This window comes from Galleria mellonella, unplaced genomic scaffold, assembly GCF_026898425.1.
Source record: "Galleria mellonella isolate WM207_F2 unplaced genomic scaffold, CSIRO_AGI_GalMel_v1 utg643, whole genome shotgun sequence".
Lineage (NCBI taxonomy): Eukaryota > Metazoa > Arthropoda > Insecta > Lepidoptera > Pyralidae > Galleria > Galleria mellonella.
Window position 1 is genome coordinate 922,950 of NW_026442135.1, and position 21,789 is coordinate 944,738.

Genomic DNA, 21,789 nt, shown 5'->3' on the forward strand with positions numbered 1-21,789 from the left:
CTGCATCCACTGACTCCTTGCAATGCACTTGAGGTCGTCACTCCAAATTGACATAGTAAACAAGAAATGTTAGTTAAAAAAGAAATGATGGAAAACTCATGAGGGAATTAGGATTAAATGAAATTTTTTTAAATTTATAAGTATTTAATACTCGCGCAAACTCGCAATAGTGAAGCAGGTACGTGAAATAAAGGTAGACAAAGCCTGGTTGATTCGTATGTAATGTATACATTTGTGAAACTCCTACTATAGCTTAATAATATTTAATGAATTTGTTTATCTGTTACCTCTTAGCCCCTTAACGAATTTACTAAACGTAATGATACTTTGTGTAGGTTTTTTTTTTATGGGTGAAAATTGTATAGTAACCCCGCCTGCGCTAACGGGATACGCTGGCGGAGCAACAGTGAAGGGTGATAGTTGAGAATAAAAACAGGCCAGTTAGCCCATCATGATGAATTCATCAGGAATTAACCATTATAGTTTCCAGGGAGAACTGCGAGAAGGTCGACCTGGTAGGGTAGATAGATAGATAGATAGATAGATAGATAATTTATTTGCATAACTTACAGCACACAAACAAAAGACACAAAAGCAATGTGAAAAAAGATAAAAAAGATACATGTACAAAAGATTAAAAAAAAAAACCAAAAACAAAATCAGAATGTATAATAATTTTTTTTTTTCTTCATGCGTGTGCCACAGTAATGCAAAATGGCCACAACTCAGCTTTTTGCTTTGCCCTAAAAAGAGCAAAACACTGATATTCTGTTGTGGCCAAAAGTGAGCCGCGAAATACCACTAAAAAAAAAAATAATAAAAAAGAACATTGCTAGCAATGGTATTCTCAGTCTTCATTACTAACAATCCCTTTCCCCCACTTTGTGTAGGTTTTTTTAATGGATGACAATGGAACAGTAACCCCGCCTGCGTTAATTGTACATGCTAAAGAGGCATCATTGAGTGATGATAGGTGAGATGAAAAGGCAGGTCAATTAGCCTATTATTATGAATACACCATGAATTCAGCAGGATGGTTTCCAGGGGAGATCACGTGGAGGTCGACCTGACATCCCTTTCCTCTTTTGATTACAGTATACGTAGTATTTAGGATAAAGATGGATTTGGGTTGCTTTTTAATCTCAAATTACTATATTTCGGTCACGCGGAGTTACGATTAAAAAGTATTTATTTGATATATAGATATTAAAGTGACGTATTAGCTATCATATTGTATGAGGTAGTAATTATGACTAGCTGATTGCTAGCGGTGCCGATATTTTGTGGTTGGGTTTCCCCCCTTGGATACTTACATGTATTCGTTTACGATATGAAATGTGATTCACAACCTAATGAAAAAAGGTCGCCATTTCATGGAAATTAGGTGGTGTGTGCCATAAGGTCAATTTAGGCAATTAATTTTTAAATAGAAAAAATTTTTTTTTTTATAAAATACAAAAATTAACGAAGAAAATACGTGTTTTCACCATGTGTAATGCAGTGACCCAAATAGGCCATAGATAGATAGATAGATAGATAATTTATTTGCATAACTCACAGCATACAAACAGCAAAAGATACAAAAGCAATGTGAAAAAAGAAAAAAAGATACATGTACAAAAGATTAAAAAAAAAAAAAAAATCAAAAACAAAATCAGAATGCATAATAAAATTTTTTTTCTTCATGCGTGTGCCACAGTAATGCAAAATGGCCACAACTCAGCTTTTTGCTTTGCCCTAAAAAGAGCAAAACACTGATATTCTATTGTGGCCAAAAGTGAGCCGCGAAATACCACTAAAAAAAAAATAATAAAAAAGAAAGAAATATAGATCAAATACATAGTGTGCGTTCGTTATACTCGCTATTTAGAAGAAGGGTAGTCAGAAGTTAATTTCTATCAGTTTCAAGCACTCAAAACATAATGAATACCTAAATTATACAAATACAACTAGTTACATAAAAGCATATTAAAGAGGCAACAGCAGGCATGCCCATCGCCAAACAGCGATCCCTCCCAGACAACCCAAGGATGGAGAGAATTAAATTGTGTCTGTTAAAGAAGAAATGGGTAAGAATCAATTTAAACACAGTATAAACAATATAAATAAAATAGACTTACATATAATCATAGTTCAGTGAGTGAGGAATGTTATTTCACCGGAGAAGAACGGGCACGAAAATCAACTGTTATCATTCTCCAAATAATAGAATTTTATATATAATATTATCAATTTGTTTGAAGACACTACTATATAAATTATACAATGGAATAATTATACAATAGGAAAACAAAGTCTATCCATGTCTTTTTTGGTTATCCTCTTATCCTTATAGCTATCCACATTCATACTTGAAGCTTTCCTTAAAACATGCTCTTCATAATCTTTCACGTTGTTTACACATGTTTTAAATACACTATCAGGACAATGACATTTTGCAGGTAAATAGTATTTATATACCTGCTTTTTTATTTCCGAAATTTTTTCATTGCGTTAAGTCCCGATAGTGTATTTAAAATACAGGCTCCTTATGACTGTGCATCCTGGGTCCATACCAGGACAGATGTAACTTTAGTATCACTGTCGCTACTTTTATACTTCCTCTGATAAATTAATTTTTAATTTTGTTTATTTATTTATTCTTTATTGATTACATTACCAAAAAAATGTTTGGTACAAAAGGCGGACTTAATACTTTATAATATAGCATTTTCCCCCAATTATCGTTGCATATTTATCTTACTTTTGTGTAATTCAGTTTTGTTAATATTATTAATAAAAAAAAAGTGTTAGATTTTTCTAACATTTTTCAATATTTCCGATTGATTTTTAAATAATCAATCGGAAACATTGAAAATTGTTAAATTGTTTTTGATCCAGCTAAATTTATGAACGCTCTTCAAGCCACACATCTCATTTTACCTAAAAGTAATTTCTGAGAATTGCGAACCCTCGCCCAAACATTTCCAGTCTTCATGTCGTACATTTTGTTTTATTTTTATAACGTATCCTCGAAAAGACGCCTAAGACTGCGGTTCTTTCATATTATTTCTATTTTTTTTTTGACGCTAATGGCATTTTTTAGAATTCTACCAACGTCACGTTAAAGTAGAAATATTTAGCATGCAAGGTTTCTTTCAATAAAGTGCTTGAATAATCCTGAATAAGGATCTTGAGGAACTACTCGAGTTATTTAATTAATTTTGTGATAAATAAAAAACGTTGTCCTGTTATATAAACATTTTAATAAGAACTCACTTTTTCTGTTATTTGTGGTCACCATGGCAACGCGTGCGTTTCTCAGTTGCCAGTACTATTATCTACATATTTATCCGAATAAGTGAACTAAATAAACCTCTATATATATAGTAAATGAAAACATGTTTGTATGTATACAATGGACATATAACAGTGGGACATTTAACAGTGCTTATATTATAATATGTACACAAAAATATTATGTTAAAGTAATGAGTATTTGTTACTATGTGTATAACAGAGAACTGGTAACACAATATGGTACACTGTCACTTATTCCTATTGTATTGTAATAAAGTAAAATTAAATAATATTATTTTATTTATTAATTTGCATTATTTACATTACATTACATTAGATATATAAGTTGTACAGTAAATAATTTTTGGTGAAGTGGTACTACAAATATTGGTGTGTACTGAACGGGATGAAATGTATCCTGTGTAAATTTTTCTATCCAATATATGTCTATACCAAATTTCATAGTGATTTTATTATAATAATAAATTTATATGCATTAAATAGGGTAGATATTGGTGGTCTTATGTTGCATAAGGTTTCGAGCCTATTTAGCCATTTACAGAATAGCATGCAATACAGCTATATTTTACAGAATAGCTTTATATTATTCTCAATTTCGTGTATAATGTAGTATATGTCACATATGTGTAAGTATATTTGTTATTTATATATATATTTATTCGTTTATATATGTAATTTTAGTATGTATGTATATCAATAATTACTAGTACCGCATTCGAGTATTCTGACACTTCCCTATGGTTGACTGGGAGAGAATGCTTTTAGCAATAGGTCCGCCATGTACATATATTTGTACTAATGAATAAATAAATAAAAAAAATGTGACAATTCGGTAGGAACTGATTATTTATTGGTACTTCATCGACGCTAAGAGGTAATTAGTTTACTTTCATCTTTTTCTTTTTTTTTTATACAACTTAGAATGGCAAACAAGCTGACGGCCCACCTGATGGAAATTGGTAACCGTCGCCTATAGACATCGCCTATTTTTTATTTATTATTAATAAGGACTAGTAAGTATGTTTTTTGAAGAGTTCTGAATGAATGAATGAATAAATTTTATTAAAGAGAATAGAGAATACTTTATTTGCTTTGAATAAGTAAAGACAAATTTCTTATAGAACATAGAAACAGTTCCAAATTCAGCTAATATTAAGCATGCAAATTATAATTTAAGGTTACCAGAGGGAGATTTTGTACAAAAGTCGATTGCTTGGGTACCTCTGTCCCATTCGTGTTTCAACCGTGAAGCAGTTGTGTTTGCATGGCTGTGTTTCGGTTTGAAGGGTGGGATATGGCGTGAATTTACTGGGTACAGAGGAATAACATCTGAGTCCTCAGGAATGGCAACGCATGGGGGGTACAAACATCATGGGCGAAACTGTATACTTTGTTATGTCCATGGTACTGCTCATGTCTATAGGCGACGGTTACCACTTTCCATCAGGTGGGCCGTCAGCTTGTTTGCCATTCTAAGTTGTATAAAAAAAAGGTTATTACTAAATATTGGTGATTGTCAGTGGTAGATCTTAAAATTAATTACAATTATTCATTAATATTGATTTGAAAGGAGGTTACACAATGTCTTTGCCAATTTGAATCTTATTTTAATACAATTATTTACGCAATCGACATATATTGAAGAAACCAGCCGGCGAATGTCTGCCAACACCATCCAGAACACCCAGCTAATTTATGAAAAAAATCGTTTCTTAAACTGTCCCGACTGAGAATCGAACACGGGAACTCATTATGAAAAACTAAGTACGCTTACTGCTGCATCATGGAAATCGTCACGCCACGCATGTAGGATTATCTGCCGTGTTGGTTCCGTACTAATTTTGTCACTATTGAAGAAACGTTTTTTTTTTTATACCGCATGTGTTCATATAACCTTGCTTTAAGACTAACACAAAAGACGTCACAGAAAAAGTTTGAAACAATCTACATTAGGAACATAAATGGTCATAAAAAAATAACTATACAATGTTACCTTATCCGGTTAAGCGTTTACCAGCTCTTTTTGGTTTATACGAAGGTTGTTCGTTTGTATTGTTGATTGTATTTGCCAGCAATCAATAATGAGCCAAGTGTCGAGGCATGCCAATCATTGTTTCTACGTACTGTTAAAAGTGTATAGACATGTTTTTAATCTTATTAAATACTGCCAATAATAACTAATAATATGTTACCGTTACTGATAATCTAGTTAACAATTAACAGACACTTAAAATACATTGTATCATAATAGTTAACTATACAATTGTTTGTTATAATCATAGAACTAGTGTAACGTATTCGTACTACATACTGACAGACTGGCATTGCAATCACAAAAACGATACAAGAAAAATGGATAGATTAGTGTGCGTGTTTTGTAAATGTGTGCACGTTACAGATTTGAATATATATGAAATTGAAGTTGCAAAAATATCAAAAAATCACGTATTAGTTTAATCGTATAATTTTAATTTTGATTAATGGACGTTCAGAGTATTATTTGCGTTAATTAATTTTTTTTTCTACCAATTTTTGTACAAAATATTTCAAACAGTCCTATGATATTTCTTTTACAGAGATAAATGTTTGAAGCGCAATTACGTAAAAAATATGCAATTTTGTTTTTCTTTTTCTGATATATTATATATCCCGATCCATATAGCAATACTTGATTCTAACCAACTATTTTTATTTAAAACTTTAAAGTGTTAAAATAATAAGAATTTATTTTTATTTTGTTTATATTTCCGTCAAATCAGCTTCGAGCTTATATTGTGTAGCTGAGTGTCCTACGTGTCTATCTCGTTTCTCTCTTTGACATTGCCAATCTATGTATTTTATAATTTACAATTAAATGTCACTAAAGTCTAACTGTTGTGGCCAACCCGCCTGCCAAGTGTGGCATCACTGGCAACACCCACCAAGGGGGAGGCCTATGTTCAGCAGTGGACAGTTAACGGTTAATATGATGATAATTTAGTGTTTCACTCATATGTTTGTACTGTGAAGTAGCAGTGCTATATTTCGGTCTGAAGATTTAGATATGGCCGTGAAATTACAGTTAATCGAAGGCATAATATTGGAGTCCTCACGAATGGCAACGCATGAGATGTGCCGTGGACATAATAGCGTTTTATATAATGCCCAAACATATAGATAGATAGATAGATAATTTATTTGCATTACTTACAGCACACAAATTACAATACAAACATACACATAATACACAGGAAAAGAGATAAAAATATAAAAGCAAAACAAAAAAAAAAACAACAAAAGACAATTAAAACATTTAATTTATTGTATTTTTTATGTGATTAGTTCAAATTAATATTAGATATCATCAAACTGACGAGTCAATTATCGTTTCCTTACATTTTCATTAAAGTCCATCGGAAGAGACTAAAGTGTTAACAATTTCTACGCCGTACGTTTCGAGGTCAACAATCCTTACTAATATTATAAATGTGATAGCGAGTTTGTTTATTTGTTACCTTATAGCGCCTTACCTATATGCTTTTAGCGATAAGGCCGGCCATTATTTTCTCAGTATGATCATTTCTTGCAATTGTTTGTTTACTACTGTAATCTTTTGGTAGATACAATAAAGAATATTTATCTATCCCATACAAATATACTGCTGAATCGATAATTATGATTTTTTTTTATTTTATACAACTTAGAATGGCAAACAAGCTGACGCCCCACCAGATGGTAACCGTCGCCTATAGACATGAGCAGTACCATGGACATAACAGACTATACTGTTTCGCCCATGATACCCCTCATGCGTTGCCATTCCTGAGGACTCAGTTGTTATTCCTCTGTACCCCGTAAATTCCGCCATATCCCACCCTTCAAACCGAAAGCACAGCCATGCAAACACAACTGCTTCACAGTTGAAACACGAATGGGACAGAGCAATCGACTTTTGTACAAAGTCTCCCTCTGGAGAAGAATATACCTGGAAAAGGATATAGGTTACTTTTTATTCCGGTCACGCGAACGAAGTCGCGGGTAATAACTAGTGATAATATAAAAATCAAAACAATCAAGATTATAATTAACTTAGAAATCCTAATGTCAACTTGATTACTGGTAATATATGATTGATGAGCTTCCATAAATATGTAGTTACGTGGAAAGGTGATTCACTGATTTTATTTACTTGCTGTATAATGGATATATGAATAAACTAGTTGTTTCCCACGGTTTCGCCCGCGCTGCACCTGTTGTCTCCGGTTCCCGTAGGAGTTTCGGCAAACACGTGTTTTTACCGATTGCGCTATCGGTAAACACTAGCGGGGCACCAGTGAGTGATAATAGGTTAGGATGAAAGCAGGTCAGTTATTCCATCGTGACGGTTTAAGAATTTACAACTATTGTTTCCAAAGAGACACTGCTTGAAGGTAGACCTGAAGCTATATACCCTATATTGTTAGCAATAGGTCTGTTAGATCCCGAATAAACGTTTAATAAATAAATACTCGGAGGCGAATATCTAAAGGCACAATAGTAAGATTCTTTTAGATTCACATAGTATACAGTATGTGTGTTTTTAACTCTTTTGATTTTAAACTCTAAATATTCCTTTTGTCGTGAACTATTGCGACGAAATACTTGAAAGTCCGGATCATCCAAATCACTGCCGTAACTGTCATTTTCGATATTATCAGTCTGCAATTTATGACAAAATACAGATCCTATATATATATATTTCTATAATAACATTGATATGTATTTAAATCTTTATTTTTAATGATACATTTTAATTTTCCACTGGTTTTTCTGACACTTATTTTACAATTAATACGTTTATCATTTCTACCACGTTCAAGTGAATGATGACAATGAACCGCAATTAATACAAAGTTAATATTCGAAGATCCCGTAAAATACTTAAAACGATTTAACATTAATTAACACAATGTTCTTTTTGTCTAAATTTACGTAGGTATATGTGGCCTGCCAATTATGTTTCGACTCGCTAGTTAATTTCTTATTTAATATAACTTGTCAAAACTGGCATGAAAATGGAATCGTTTGGGGGAACAGAGGGCCTAGCAACCGCAGTTAGGCTTTGGTGATGTTTTAAGAAGGACGATGCTGCCCATCCCTCACCTTACCTTGTCGTCTCTTACACCACCTATGGGAAAGGAAGGGGTGGGCTATTCTATACCGGGACCAAACGGCAAAACTTCATATAGATGAGAATAACATGTGTGAATGTGGTAAAGATGTAGGTGATCTAAATAATATTTTCTTTTCCTGCTCCTTATATGATTGTTCCTCATTTATTCTCTTATTTCCTACATCAATTTTATGCCTGTTAGCTGACTCTATGGTCTATTGCATAACTTTTTAGCTTCCTTTATTTTTCATAATAACATCAAGCTGTGACTATCAATAATACCGAAATCCTTACCGTTCTTTTTTAATATAACGTCTTGTTTCTTGTTAGTGGCATGAGGGATACACTAGCCCTTAATAAAAAAAAAAGAATAAACGAGAAATAAAGTTTGTTTGCTATTTATCGTCTAAACTAATTATTAAGAAATTGGAATTCACATATTATATATTTGGGATGGAGAAGGACATAGATAACTTTTTGTTACTCTGAATCAATATATTCCGGACACTCGTATAGCGTTCGGACGTATTAGTAAATAAGTAATAAAGTAACAGTAAATAATAACACAGATAAATCAAGTAACACAAAACTTACGAATAGTTTAAATATTTGTAAATGAAAACACTATTGTGTTGCTTAGTACAAATGTATTCAGCTTATCAACTAGTAACTGGCCAGTACAATACGACACCGCGCGGGAAACGCGCGCGCGAGAAATTTTTAATTTAAAAAAAGAATTATCTTTAAGTTTTAAAAATAAAAATAATTGAACAAAAATTATGAAGAAGTGAACGAGAAAGTTTCTTTGGAATTTTGTACGAATTCTATTTATTAATTTTATTCTTTATGGTTATATGTGTTTGTGCTGTGATTCTTTTTTTATGACATGATATTAATTGGTAAATGGATATGCTTTTCTTATGTTACAATAATTATTCTACTTTATTTTTTTTTATAATTTTATTAAAAGATTTTAACCGCGACTTCTTCCGCGAGACCGGAATATTAGTATAGCGCTGTAGGGTAAATTAATATAGAAAGAAAAACTTACAACAATCACATAATACAGTTACCTATAACAGACTTTAAATTCTAACTACGCGGAATTTTAATAAATGTATGTTATTATAACTTAGACAGCTTCTTGACAGATCCATTATTTTAATATCACAATTGGAAATAGATTTTTTTATTTCTTGACATTTTTTACATATTTATATAATGTATTTATTTAACTTAATTTATTAATAAAATAATAAATGTTATGTAATAATTTGTACGCTGAATGATGATAATACATGGCGTTTTATAAATGTAAAGTAATAATATCGATTTGTACGTATGTTTATACAAATAAATTATTGATTCATTGAGTGATTGAAGGATTTTATCTCCGAAATCGTATAGCTATTTTAAATACACTATTTGGACTTAACGCGATGGCAAATTTTACAGTTTAGTAGTACCTACATACCTACTTACTAAATATTTATTTGTAAACGTTGACAATTAAGAATAATTGTCAAAATTTACAAATAAATATTTATAGCAATTGTTTCATATAATACAATTCATTACACTCGATAGGGTCGACTCTGAAATGTCTAATTCTAAATTTAAAAATTAAATTTGATATTACAGCGACATCTTTATTCTAAACATCGATATGAACCAAATTTTTAATAGATTAAAGTCAACATTATATTACATATAAATATAAATTAATTTTATGATGGTCCAGTCAAACAGTAATTTGGCGAAACTGTTAAAATATTACATTAACTATTATTACTATTTATTATATATTAACGAATCAAAGCATTTGTCATCCATTATTTCTGCCTACCCTAATGGGAGACAGGCGTGACAGATATGTATGTATCTATTATATATTATCGTACTTAAAATAAAAAAAATGGTGCCTCCGAAATGACCCCAATATCTGGACCTGTCCAGCGTTGGTCTAATTAATTAATTAGGCAATTATGCCTATTTAAGATGTAATGATATTTCCCGTGGTCACGTTGAAGTCAATATCGTTATTTTTACGCGAAACTAAGAAAGTACCTACCCTATACTATAGAATATTAGGACAGGACTTTTGTAAATCAAAAATTAAAATGTGAAAAATTTTTGAAAATTCCTAGTCTCATTAGCATGATATTTTCGTAATAAATATGACCCTATAAATATAATTAACTTGCGACTCGTCCCGGCTTCGCGCGGGTAGATAGAAAATAATATAATTATATATTAAAGGTAACCTATGTTACTCAGGGATAATGTAGCATTCTAATTATGATGGAATTTTTTATATCGGTCCAATAGTTTTTGAGTTTATTCATTACAAACATACAAAAATACAAATATTTCCTCTTTATAATGTTAGTGTAGGTTACTATGGCGGGAGTTAGTTCTATTTACATTTTGTTTAATATATTTATTTATTTAATGTTCAATGCACTATTATATAACATACATATGGCGGACTTAACACCTAATGTCGTTCTCTACCAGTATGTAGGCGATGCATTTACAACTAAAATATGTACAAATAATGTTGCTACATACAAGTATATAATATAATGATAATAAATAAGAACAGCAGTTGAAAGAAACTAAGGCAGAAAAATATCCATTTAAATGTGTTACATGTTTTTTAGAAAGTCAACCCGTAATTTGTATTTAAAGGTAGATTTGTTTCTATATATTCTATATATGTATTAATATTATAAAGAGCAAGAATTTGATTTTTTCTATGTATGTTTGTTTGTAATGTACGAATTAAAAACTTCTTACCAGAGGGAGACTTTGTACAAATGTCGATTGCTTGGGTACCTCTGTCCCATTCGTGTTTCATCCGTGAAGCAGTTGTGTTTGCATGGCTGTGTTTCGGTTTAAAGGGTGGGATATGGCGTGAATTTACTGGGTACAGAGGATTAACACCCGAGTTCTCAGGAATGGCAACGCATGGGGGGTATTATGGGCGAAACAGTATACTCTGTTATGTCCATGGTACTGTTCATGTCTATAGGCGACGGTTACCGCTTTCCATCAGGTGGGCCGTCAGCTTGTTTGCCATTCTAAGTTGTATAAAAAAAAAACTTAATCTATTATAATTAAAATAATGTAATTCAAAGCTTCGAAAATTACTAATTAACATAAAGATAACATAAATTACTAATTTATCTATCTACTCGTGCAAATCCGGGGTGAATAGCTTGTATTGACTATATTTATTATAGTCAATATCCACATTGTTCATGTAATAATCCGGACAATGGGCATATTACAATTATGGCGTGGTTACTTCCATCAGTGTAACCTGTACGTTGCTGTGTATATAAATTATTAGCAAGTATCGTATGATATTTTTATATAATATGTATATTTCCTATATTCATTCCGTTTTTAACAAGCGATTTCGTAGACCAATATAGGAGTTAGTCCTATTTTTTTTTATTGTTCCACCTATTAAGAGGTGCGTCCTGACCGGATATTAAGTTGCAGTTTGGAATTCTAGTGTAATTGTTAATGCAAAATTGTTTGTTTTTCCTTTCCATCCATTTTCTTCTATCTCATACGTTATTCCACTTTCATTCGTCGTTTTTTTCTCTGCGTGATTATTTGATTTTATTTTCCTTATCTATTTTGCGTTTTTGTGGATTTGACTCTTATTTTATATTTCTTTGGACAATATTCATATTGATATTCGTATTTCTTTATTAACCAATATAACAGTTTTCGTCACACAATGGCAAGTCAATATTTACATTGTAATTTTGAAATTAATAAAATAAATAATAACAATAAGATTTAAATTATAAAATAAAAATAAAATTACAAATGAATTATAGTTAACATTATAAATTAGTTAATACATGTCAATATAATGGTGACTATATACCAATAATGATGACTTCAAGTTATAAAATTTGAATTGTCACACTTCTTACAGTTAGTTAAACGTAAATAAATAATAATGCTATAATTTAATATTGGCATTTAGGTATTCGGTCACGTTGTAAAAAGGATGTTATTCAAAATATGTCTTTATTTTATTTTTAAATTCATTTCTCGGCAATTGCGTTGCTGTATTGGGTAATTTATTGTACATTTTTATTTTTAGATATAATTTTAATTTTAAGTTTCATAGTTTTTGTGAGTCGTGTTCTTGGCAATTCCAATTTGTCTTTATTTCTAGTGGCGTAACTATGAATGGCTGAATTTTTGCGAAAAGTACCTCCTTTATCATATATTTCAAGTAAAGAATTATATATGAACAACGATGACACTGTCATTTTACGTTGTTGGATAAAGTGAGGTCTAACTGAGGTGCGTTTATGAATTCCGCATAAAATCCTCATAGCTTGCTTTTGTTGCCTTAAAACTTTCAACACGATAGCTGCATTGCCCCAAATTGTAATACCGTATTATAACAACGACTGAACATATGCAAAGTACACCATTCTCAGAGCTTTTTTTGTTATTAGTTGCTTAAGTTTACTCAGGGCATAATTGGTGGAAGCTAGTTTACTACATAATTTTTCAATATGCGATTCATGACTAACTGTACTATCTATAGTATATCCTAAAAATGTTGTACTCTGACTATAAGCATTGTTTGGAGGTGATTTTTTATTCTTACGGGTACTGAAAGACATAAAAACATTTTTCGCTGCATTTAGTATAATGCCATTGGCTTGAAACCAAACACCTAATAAATTTATGGTGTTATCCATCATTCTATTCAATTTAGTTCTATATTTATTTCTTAATCCTACATGTGTATCATCAGCAAATAGAGTCACAAATACTTCCTCTGGTAAATTTGCCGGAAGATCATTAATATAAATAAGAAAAAGAATTGATCCAAGTATGGAACCTTGAGGAATGCCTATATTAATATTATGTATGTGGGATATAGTATTATCATTTAATGTTCCTGCTTGTGTCCTATTATTTAAGTATGATTGCAACATTTTTAGAGATTTATGTTCAAATCCATAGTATTGTAATTTGCTCAATATTATGTCGTGCCTTAAACAATCAAAAGCTTTGGTAAGATCACAAAATACGCTTACACATTTCATGGACCTATCCAAAGACTCCAATATAAATTCCATAGTTTTTGTAATTGCCATTGTGGTGGACTTTCCTGTTCTAAAGCCATATTGTTTGTCAGTAAAAAGATTGTTTTCCTCAAAGTGTCTTACTATACGTTTCTTTAATATTATCTCCATAATTTTAGATAAGACTGGCAGAATACATATTGGACGATAATTGGAGGGGTCCTCAGCGTCACTTTTTTTAAATATAGGGATAATTTTACCACATTTAAAAACATCTGGAAAAGTTCCGTTGTCAATGCAGGAATTAACAACATCAAGTAATAAGTAAATTAATTTATCATTATTAAATATAAGTTCTAATATCTTGTAATCCATGTCATATATATCTCTAGATTTTTTATTTTTTATAGAACGCATAATTTTTAACAATTCATCTCGAGTTATTCTTTTAAATATTATCGTTTTATCTGGCTTTTTTGTTCTTGATAAAAGTTCATAGTTTTTATTTTTATCCGTTTTTATTTTATCGCTTAATTCTTTACCAATATTACAACAATAACTGTTAAAAAAATGTGCAATCAAATTTGGGTTTGTTATTATTGTTCCAGTTTGTGTTTTAATTTTGTTTATATTACGTGTTAGTCGATTTGTCTTATTTGTTAATCTGGATATGGTATCCCACACTCTTTTACTTTATTTTTAGAATTTTTAATATTGTATAAGATTTGTATTCTTTTTGCAGTAATCATTACCTTTTTTAAACATTTTTTAAATTTATGAATTCTTTGTTTACGTTTTTCAAAAGGAAGAACACATTGTAAAAATTCAAGTTTATTTAGAGTATCCCTAGATTTCAGTATTCCTTTTGTTTTCCATACTGGTTGATTTTTAACTACGTAAGTTTTCTTTTTTGGAAAGACAATGTCATAGAAATATTTTAGTCCAAGTACAAAAGTTTCAGCCTTTTTATTTGGGTCATTACATTTAGATATATCATAATGGAAAAATTTGTCAGTATTAATTAAGTGATGGAAATAATTACAGTTCCTTTTAGAAAAGCGTCGTCTAATAATGTAGTTTGGAACATCCTTTTTACTTGCATGCCTAGTTTTATACGCATAATACTGTATTATGCGTATAAAACTAGGCATCTATTAATTGTATTTGAACGTCATTACCCCAACAGACGTTTATGTTCCAACACTACCCACCCCACTGTCTGTGATTGTGAGTTCGGATTGTTGCCATAGTTTTTATTCCACGAGTTTTGAAATAAATCCGAGTTAGTCCTATTGATTGCAAAAAAAAAAGTATTATAGAAGTGGCGAATTAATCGCGTAACGCGTGATACGATCGCAGTATAACATCTCAGTCAGGAGAAACTGCGGATTATGTGAAGGCTAATAGAAAACGTAAGTGAATACTGTATGAGTAACTAGGTATGAAGAAGGAGTATAGTCTGTTTTGATATAATGTAAACAAACAATTAATTGCACCGACCATGAGACGGTCTGCTGGTGTCCAACAATTCAAAATTAATTTATTGATTTTGAATTAACCACGATGGTTTCCATGAGGGACACTGCGTGGAGATCGACCTAATAGGATATCAAATTGCTTAAAAATCCTAGTTAAAATTCCATAAAGTACTAGGACAGCAGAAGTAATCAATAGTTCTATTAATAAATATTTAACTGTAATTTATGTTTGTTAAAAGGTATTCCACCTCCGCGACATCCGTTGGGAGCGGCCGAGGTTCCTCTCCAAGTCGTTCCTTGCCTTCGTGACGTTCAATGTGATCAGCTATTCGCTTCTTGCTGCCGAAGTGTTGACCACCAACGTAGCTGACACCTCCGCCGAGAAAAAGGTACCATTAAGAATATTTTTTTCCTTACAATAAATTGATGTGATATTAAATTGAAATTTTTATTTTAGAAATAGGTTTAGACTTCTAAATCTAAACTTTAGAGAAATGGCACCTCAGAATCGAGACCAGCGCCTCATGTGGTGGCGTTCATAATTCGTAGAGACTTTCTTTTTATACAATTTAGAATGGTAAACAAGCTGACGGCCCACCTGAAGTAAAGTGGTAACCGTCGCCTATAGACACGAGCAGTACCATGGACATAACAGAGTATACTGTTTCGCCCATGATACCCCCCATGCGTTGCCATTCCTGAGGACTCAGGTGTTATTCCTCTGTACCCAGTAAATTCCCGCAATACGTACCGAATAATAACGTTTTCGTTGCAGAACTTTTACCAACACGTTTTCAACGGTTGCTACGCTGTGCTGCTCTTCATTGTCGTGATCTTCTTCCTCATCTATGGAGTGGAAGTTTATTTCAAGGTATTTATTATCGTAATATAAGATACCGAGGTTTTCTCTAGAGACTACAGTATCTTTAAAATAGGTATATTAAGGCTTCTTTAGAGTCGGCAACGGCTCATGTGACACCCCTAGTGTATGCAGGCGTCCATAGGCTATATTGTAACCGTTTATCATTAGATGGGTTCTATGTTTATTTGTCACCGAATGACACCGAACCGATACGACAACATAACCTTCAAGAAAAGAGTATATTCCTTTTTAAAAGGCCGGCAGCGCACCTGCAATGCCGCTGGTGTTGTGGGTGGGTGATCATAGTCACTTACCATCAGGTGAGCCGCATGCTCGTTGTTGTAAAAAAAAACCTTTGTGGTATAAAAAAAGAAATCGCGCGTAAAAAATAGCGGGCAGAAAGCTAGTTTAAAATATAAACTTCTATGTAAATTGAAACGAACCAATCAGTCAAAAGTAGTAGGAATCATATTTGTGGTATTCCTTCACGGCCATACATCACAATAGTCGCTATATATCATGACAAAGGACAAACAAATCGGCAATAACACTTATTTAAAACTATGGTTTTATGGGAGTTTTTGATGGGTTTCCATCCTCTTATGGATGCCAATAATACCGTAATTACGTATTGTTCATAGGTATCACGTATGCATGTGTTTTTTTATTGTACGATGGGTTCGCGCTTGGACTAATATCCTATTATCCTATGGATCGGTAGGTGTTTGTTACTCTTTCACGCATAAACTACTGAATGGATTTGAATGAAAATTGGTATATAGATAGAGTCACCATATTGGCCTTTAACTGTCCACTGCTGAACATAAGTCTACCCCGTAGGGGTTTTAGCCGATAGTTGTCACGATTGGCAGGTGGATTTGCAACTGCATTTCGGCTTTGGAGATGTTTTAAGAGGGACGCTGCTGCCCATCCCTCGCCCTCACTTCACATTCACACATTCTATGCCGAGAACACACGGCAATTATATAGGTAGGGTAGGTAATCCTAGTCTAGCATATAGGGTTCTTTACGTACTGATTGACGCAGGCGAAGTCGCGGGTTACTGCTAATATTATATATGTGATGAGCGCTGTTTTTGTCTCAGTCAATAAATGTGTAATTGGGGGAAAGGATTGTTGGTAATGAGGATTAATGGGACCATTGCTAGCAATATACCTTGTCAAGTCGAGCTCTATGCATCCTATGTAACCATTGTGGTGAATTAATCACAACTGATCTTACTAGTACGTCACTAGTTTAAACCGTTAGCGCAATCGGGGTTACCATTCCGTTTTCGTTCACTCAAAAATAATATTCAGTTACGCCGCAGCACACAGTTTGTGGCTGTAACCCACTCATACATAAACGATATATCTCCTTGGAAAATAAACTTTATATCCTGAGGAGATAAAGAACATTGCTACAAAAAACATCTTACAATACCTATCACTGATAGGAATTAGCAACTCAAAAAAAAAAGGGTGAGCACAAAAGATCATGGAAAGGTTTTAGTGCCAAAGGTTTTCTGTCTGAAAAAAAAAACTAATACTAATAAAATACGTCGTCGTCTTCTACCGAATTTATCATGGGGAGTGTTCTGAGGAATTGTTCGGATTGATACCTGCTGCTGATTTTCACCACCGTACAACCCGCCACAAACTAAAGTTTCATCCCAATCATCTGGACGAGTGGCGGTCTTCCACCGTGCGTTTTTCAAGGCACTTTCTTCCACGCACAACCATTCTTTGGAATCAACTTCCAGCAGCAGTATTTCCGAACCGATACGACAACATAACCTTCAAGAAAAGAGTATATTCCTTCTTAAAAGTCCGGCAGCACACCTGCAATGCCGCTGGTGTTGTGGGTGATCATGGGCGGCGGTAGTCACTTACCATCAGGTGAGCCGCATGCTCGTTTGCCCCCTGTGTTGTAAAAAAAAAAAGTCGACAAAGTCGCGATTAAAAACTAATCTTTACTAACCTAATATTATAAATGTGAAAGTGAGAGCTTACAGCCTCAATGGTCGCGTACTGCGCGGTTTCAGAGATGTTTCCTTCCACGAACACTCAGGTTGTGGAGTGAGCTCCCTGCCGAGGTTTTCCTCCCAAGAGACTACAGCATGGGGTTCTTCAAAAGGGGGGTAAAGAGGTTTCTTCAGGGTCGGCAACGCGTGCGTAATACCTCTGGTATTGCAGGTGTTCATAGGCTACGGTAACCACTTACCATCAGGTGGGCCGTATGCTTGTTTGCCACCTCAGTGGTGTAAAAAAAACCGTGGAGGGTAGGGGGTCGCGTCATGAGAAAATTGAAAAACGCTGCATTTATCCAAGAAAACCCCTGAATATAATAGGTATAATATAAGGCTACCATCAAAAACGACAAAGCAATCTCTATTCAGCATTATATTCGCCGTCACAAGTATGACACGAGTAGAATGCGACTATTTACATACTTACAATATCTTATTTTAATAGGATATTTTTTGTTTAATTGTTACTTAGCCACATATAATATTGTTCCTTTTGACAGGCATCTGTCGTGTCAAATATTCATTAAGAACATGAGTCATCTATTGTGTTTTATTTATTTGGCCATTTAAAATTGCAAAACCTTAAAGACACTATCATCAATACATATAATAGGGGGACATATAATGAAGACTGAGAATCCCATTACTAGCAATATACCCAATCAGGTCATCATGCTGTAGTCTCTTGGGAAAACTTCGGCAGGGAGCTCATTTCACAACATTTCGAATGTGTATGAATTTTATTATAGTACAATTATGAAATTCGTACAGTTGTATTTATATTCACAGTTAGGTATCGATAAAATAAAATAATAATAAAGTATGTAAAACAGACATATAATCGATATCTGTTATATACTTTATTATGTATTATTAATTGATTGATGTATTTACGTAACTGTTGATTTTTCACTACTTCGCGCCCCCCTTGTAGAAAAAAAAAGAGACCCCCCAAGGGATTGCGACCTTACACTTTAAAAACACTGGATTAATGTATTTTTTGGTTATATGTGGAGTATAAGTTAATAATAATGATACTGAAAATATATTTAATTTGCCTACTTATTGGCTTTAAATATTTGCGTGTGAACAAAACCTGTTTACTTGTATTGTAAGATTATTATTAATTCTCTTTTACTAAGTATTAATTACCAAATTATCCACTATTTTTTTTAATTGGGTGTAAATGGCATAGTAGCCCCGCCTGCACTAACGGGATACGCTGGCGAGGCACCAGTGAAGGGTGATAGATGAGAATGAAAACAGGCCAGTTAGCCCATCATGATGAATTCATCAGGAATTAACCATGATAGTTTCCAGGGAGAACCGCGAGTTGGTCGACCTGGTTTTGTATATTGCTAGCAATGGGAGTCTCAGTCTCCATTACTAACAATCCCTTTCCCCCCTGTTATTCACTATTGATTTTGCCTAATATTTGAAATTAAAAATAGTATATATATACCTACGTGTATGGATACTATTTTTAATTGGCAATGTTAGGCAAATTTATATCATCATCACTATCACCACTATCATCATCATCATCATCATCATCATCATCATCATCATCATCATATCAGCCTTTAACTGTCCACTGCTGAATATAAGCAATCCTCCTTGAAGGGTTTGGAGGGATTTCCCAGAAGTTTGGCACGCAGATGGGCAACCGCAGTTATACTTTGTAGATGTTTTAAGAAGGACGCTGCTGGTCATCCCTCCCCCCCCCCCCCCCTTAGTGCTCTCTTACGACACCCACGGGAAAGGAAGAGGTGGCCTTTTCTATGCCGGGACCACACGGCAAGCACTGTATTGCTGCACCTCATTCCTCAGAACTAAAATGTTTATAATAATAATAAAGTACTATACAATCACATCGATCACCTAGTCCTCAAGCTAGGATACCTCATCTGTTCTCATAAAGAAACCAATCGACGAGCATCTCATCAGCACACCCAGAACACCCACACACGAGCTAACTCAAACAAGTTCGTTTCCTAAATTGGCTCAACCGGAGATCGAACACGGGACCTCATTTATACAAAGTAACGTGTCTTCTGCGCCACTGGTTCTTTTTAATGGATAACCCCGTTTGTACTGACGGTATACGCTGGTGGGGCACCAGTGAGTGCCGGTCACACGGTCGAAATCGCGGGTAAAAGATAGTAATTTAATAAACAGTCAAACAACTGTAAAGTACTGATTATGTAAAATGATACTCTTATGATACTTAATTCGCGAAATTGAATTAAACTTGTTTTTAGTAATTTGTGTATGTAACTTACATTGGCATACTTAAATTGAGAGCAATGTAAAGTCTCGGTGAAAGAATGAGATTATTATTATGTCATTTTAATTTTATTTCAATATTGTACGAGTAAGTTTATGAATTTACATTTAATATTATTTTTTTAATATAATATCTACGTAGTTTTAAAACAAAGTCGTTTCCCGTCGTCTGTACTTTTAGATCTTTTGAACTACGCAACGGATTTTAATGCTGTTTTTATCGATAGATAGAGTGATTCAACTTGTTACATAAAATATATAAATAAAAATGTTTGTAGTACAAAAAGGAAGACTTATTTGTACTTACATTCATCATAATCATATTCTCCGTTAACTATCCACTGCTGAACCTAGGGCGCTCCGTATCGGGAGGTTTTGCAAGTAGTTGTCACGCTTGACAAGCGGGACGCTGCTGCACATCCTTCGACCATTAAATTACTTTAGTGGCCTCTTACGTCACTCACGGGATAGGAAGGTGTTCATCCAGTCCATCAGTCCATTTTATGGGACCACAAAAAAAATGTACTTGCATTAAAATACAACACATTCGAATTGAGAACGCTTGTTTTCCACACAGTTTTATTGTATACATTTTATGACTTTACCAGTTTCACCGTAGGTAGGTACTTTATCATCACGAAAGCTATAAAAAATTTATGTCTTCGATCGTAATACACATTTACGGCTGTCAAATCACGATTTAATCAACTAAATAATGATTAAGTCATACATCATTCTAGTCTATTCATAATGATTTTATTGTAGGAAAACCAATAATTACCAAGCTTTATTTACCATAAGAATTACTAGTCACGGCATGATGGATGATTATGGATTGGTAACCCGGCTTACGCTATCTGTATACGCTGGCGGGGCAACAGTGAGGGATAATGGGTGAGGATGAAAGTAGGTCAGTTAGTTCATCGAAACGAATTTCACAAAAGATCAACTTAACATATGTAGGGGTGGCCCATTCAATGCCAGGGCCAAATCTTGATTTAGCTTTTAGTTATGATTAAGTCAAAAAGATATAGATTAATGAGGGTTCGAATGATTCCAGCTCCGAGGTGAATTCCTGAAGGAGACGAAGGTGTGCACGATAATATCCCCGCGGCCCGGTCCGTCCACCGCCGCCGAGGGTGATGAGGCGCAGGACACTCTGGTTACCAAACAGGTGAGGGTTTACTTTGTGATTTATACCAAACGTGAATTTAATTTTTAATGGATAATAGTGGAGTGGTAAGGCCACTTGCGCTAATGGTATACGCTGGCGGGGCACCAGTGAGGGGTGATAGGTGAGAACGAAAAGGTAAGTGAGTTGGCCCATTGTGATGAATATACTGCTTGCCTGGTGCCCTGGGGTATATTTTGAGCTTGAAAATTAGGTAACATTATTTTAAAAATGGCCGCAATCACAATGTAGCGGGTTATAAGTTTACCAGAGGGAGACTGTACAAAAGTCGTTTGCTTGGGTACACGAATGGGGTAAACCATTCGTGTTTCAACCGTAAAGCAGTTGTGTTTGCATGGCTGTGTTTCGGTTTGAAGAGTGGGGTATGACGTGAATTTACAGAGTACAGAGCAATAACACCTGAGTCCTCAGGAATGGCGACGCATGGGGGGTATCATGG

At 33.6% G+C, this 21,789-nt stretch overlaps 1 protein-coding gene across 3 annotated transcripts in view; it reads left to right on the top strand.

Annotated features, from left to right (window-relative positions):
• The window catches only part of LOC113511201 (uncharacterized), a 65,961-nt gene that overhangs the window by 34,339 nt on the left and 9,833 nt on the right, over positions 1-21,789 (top strand). For all 3 annotated transcript variants that reach the window (XM_052900318.1, XM_052900320.1, XM_052900319.1), the window contains exons 5-7: positions 15,221-15,370; positions 15,757-15,852; positions 21,219-21,332. In XM_052900318.1, the coding sequence (XP_052756278.1) occupies positions 15,221-15,370; positions 15,757-15,852; positions 21,219-21,332 (360 nt within the window). The remainder of the gene's footprint in view (positions 1-15,220; positions 15,371-15,756; positions 15,853-21,218; positions 21,333-21,789) is intronic.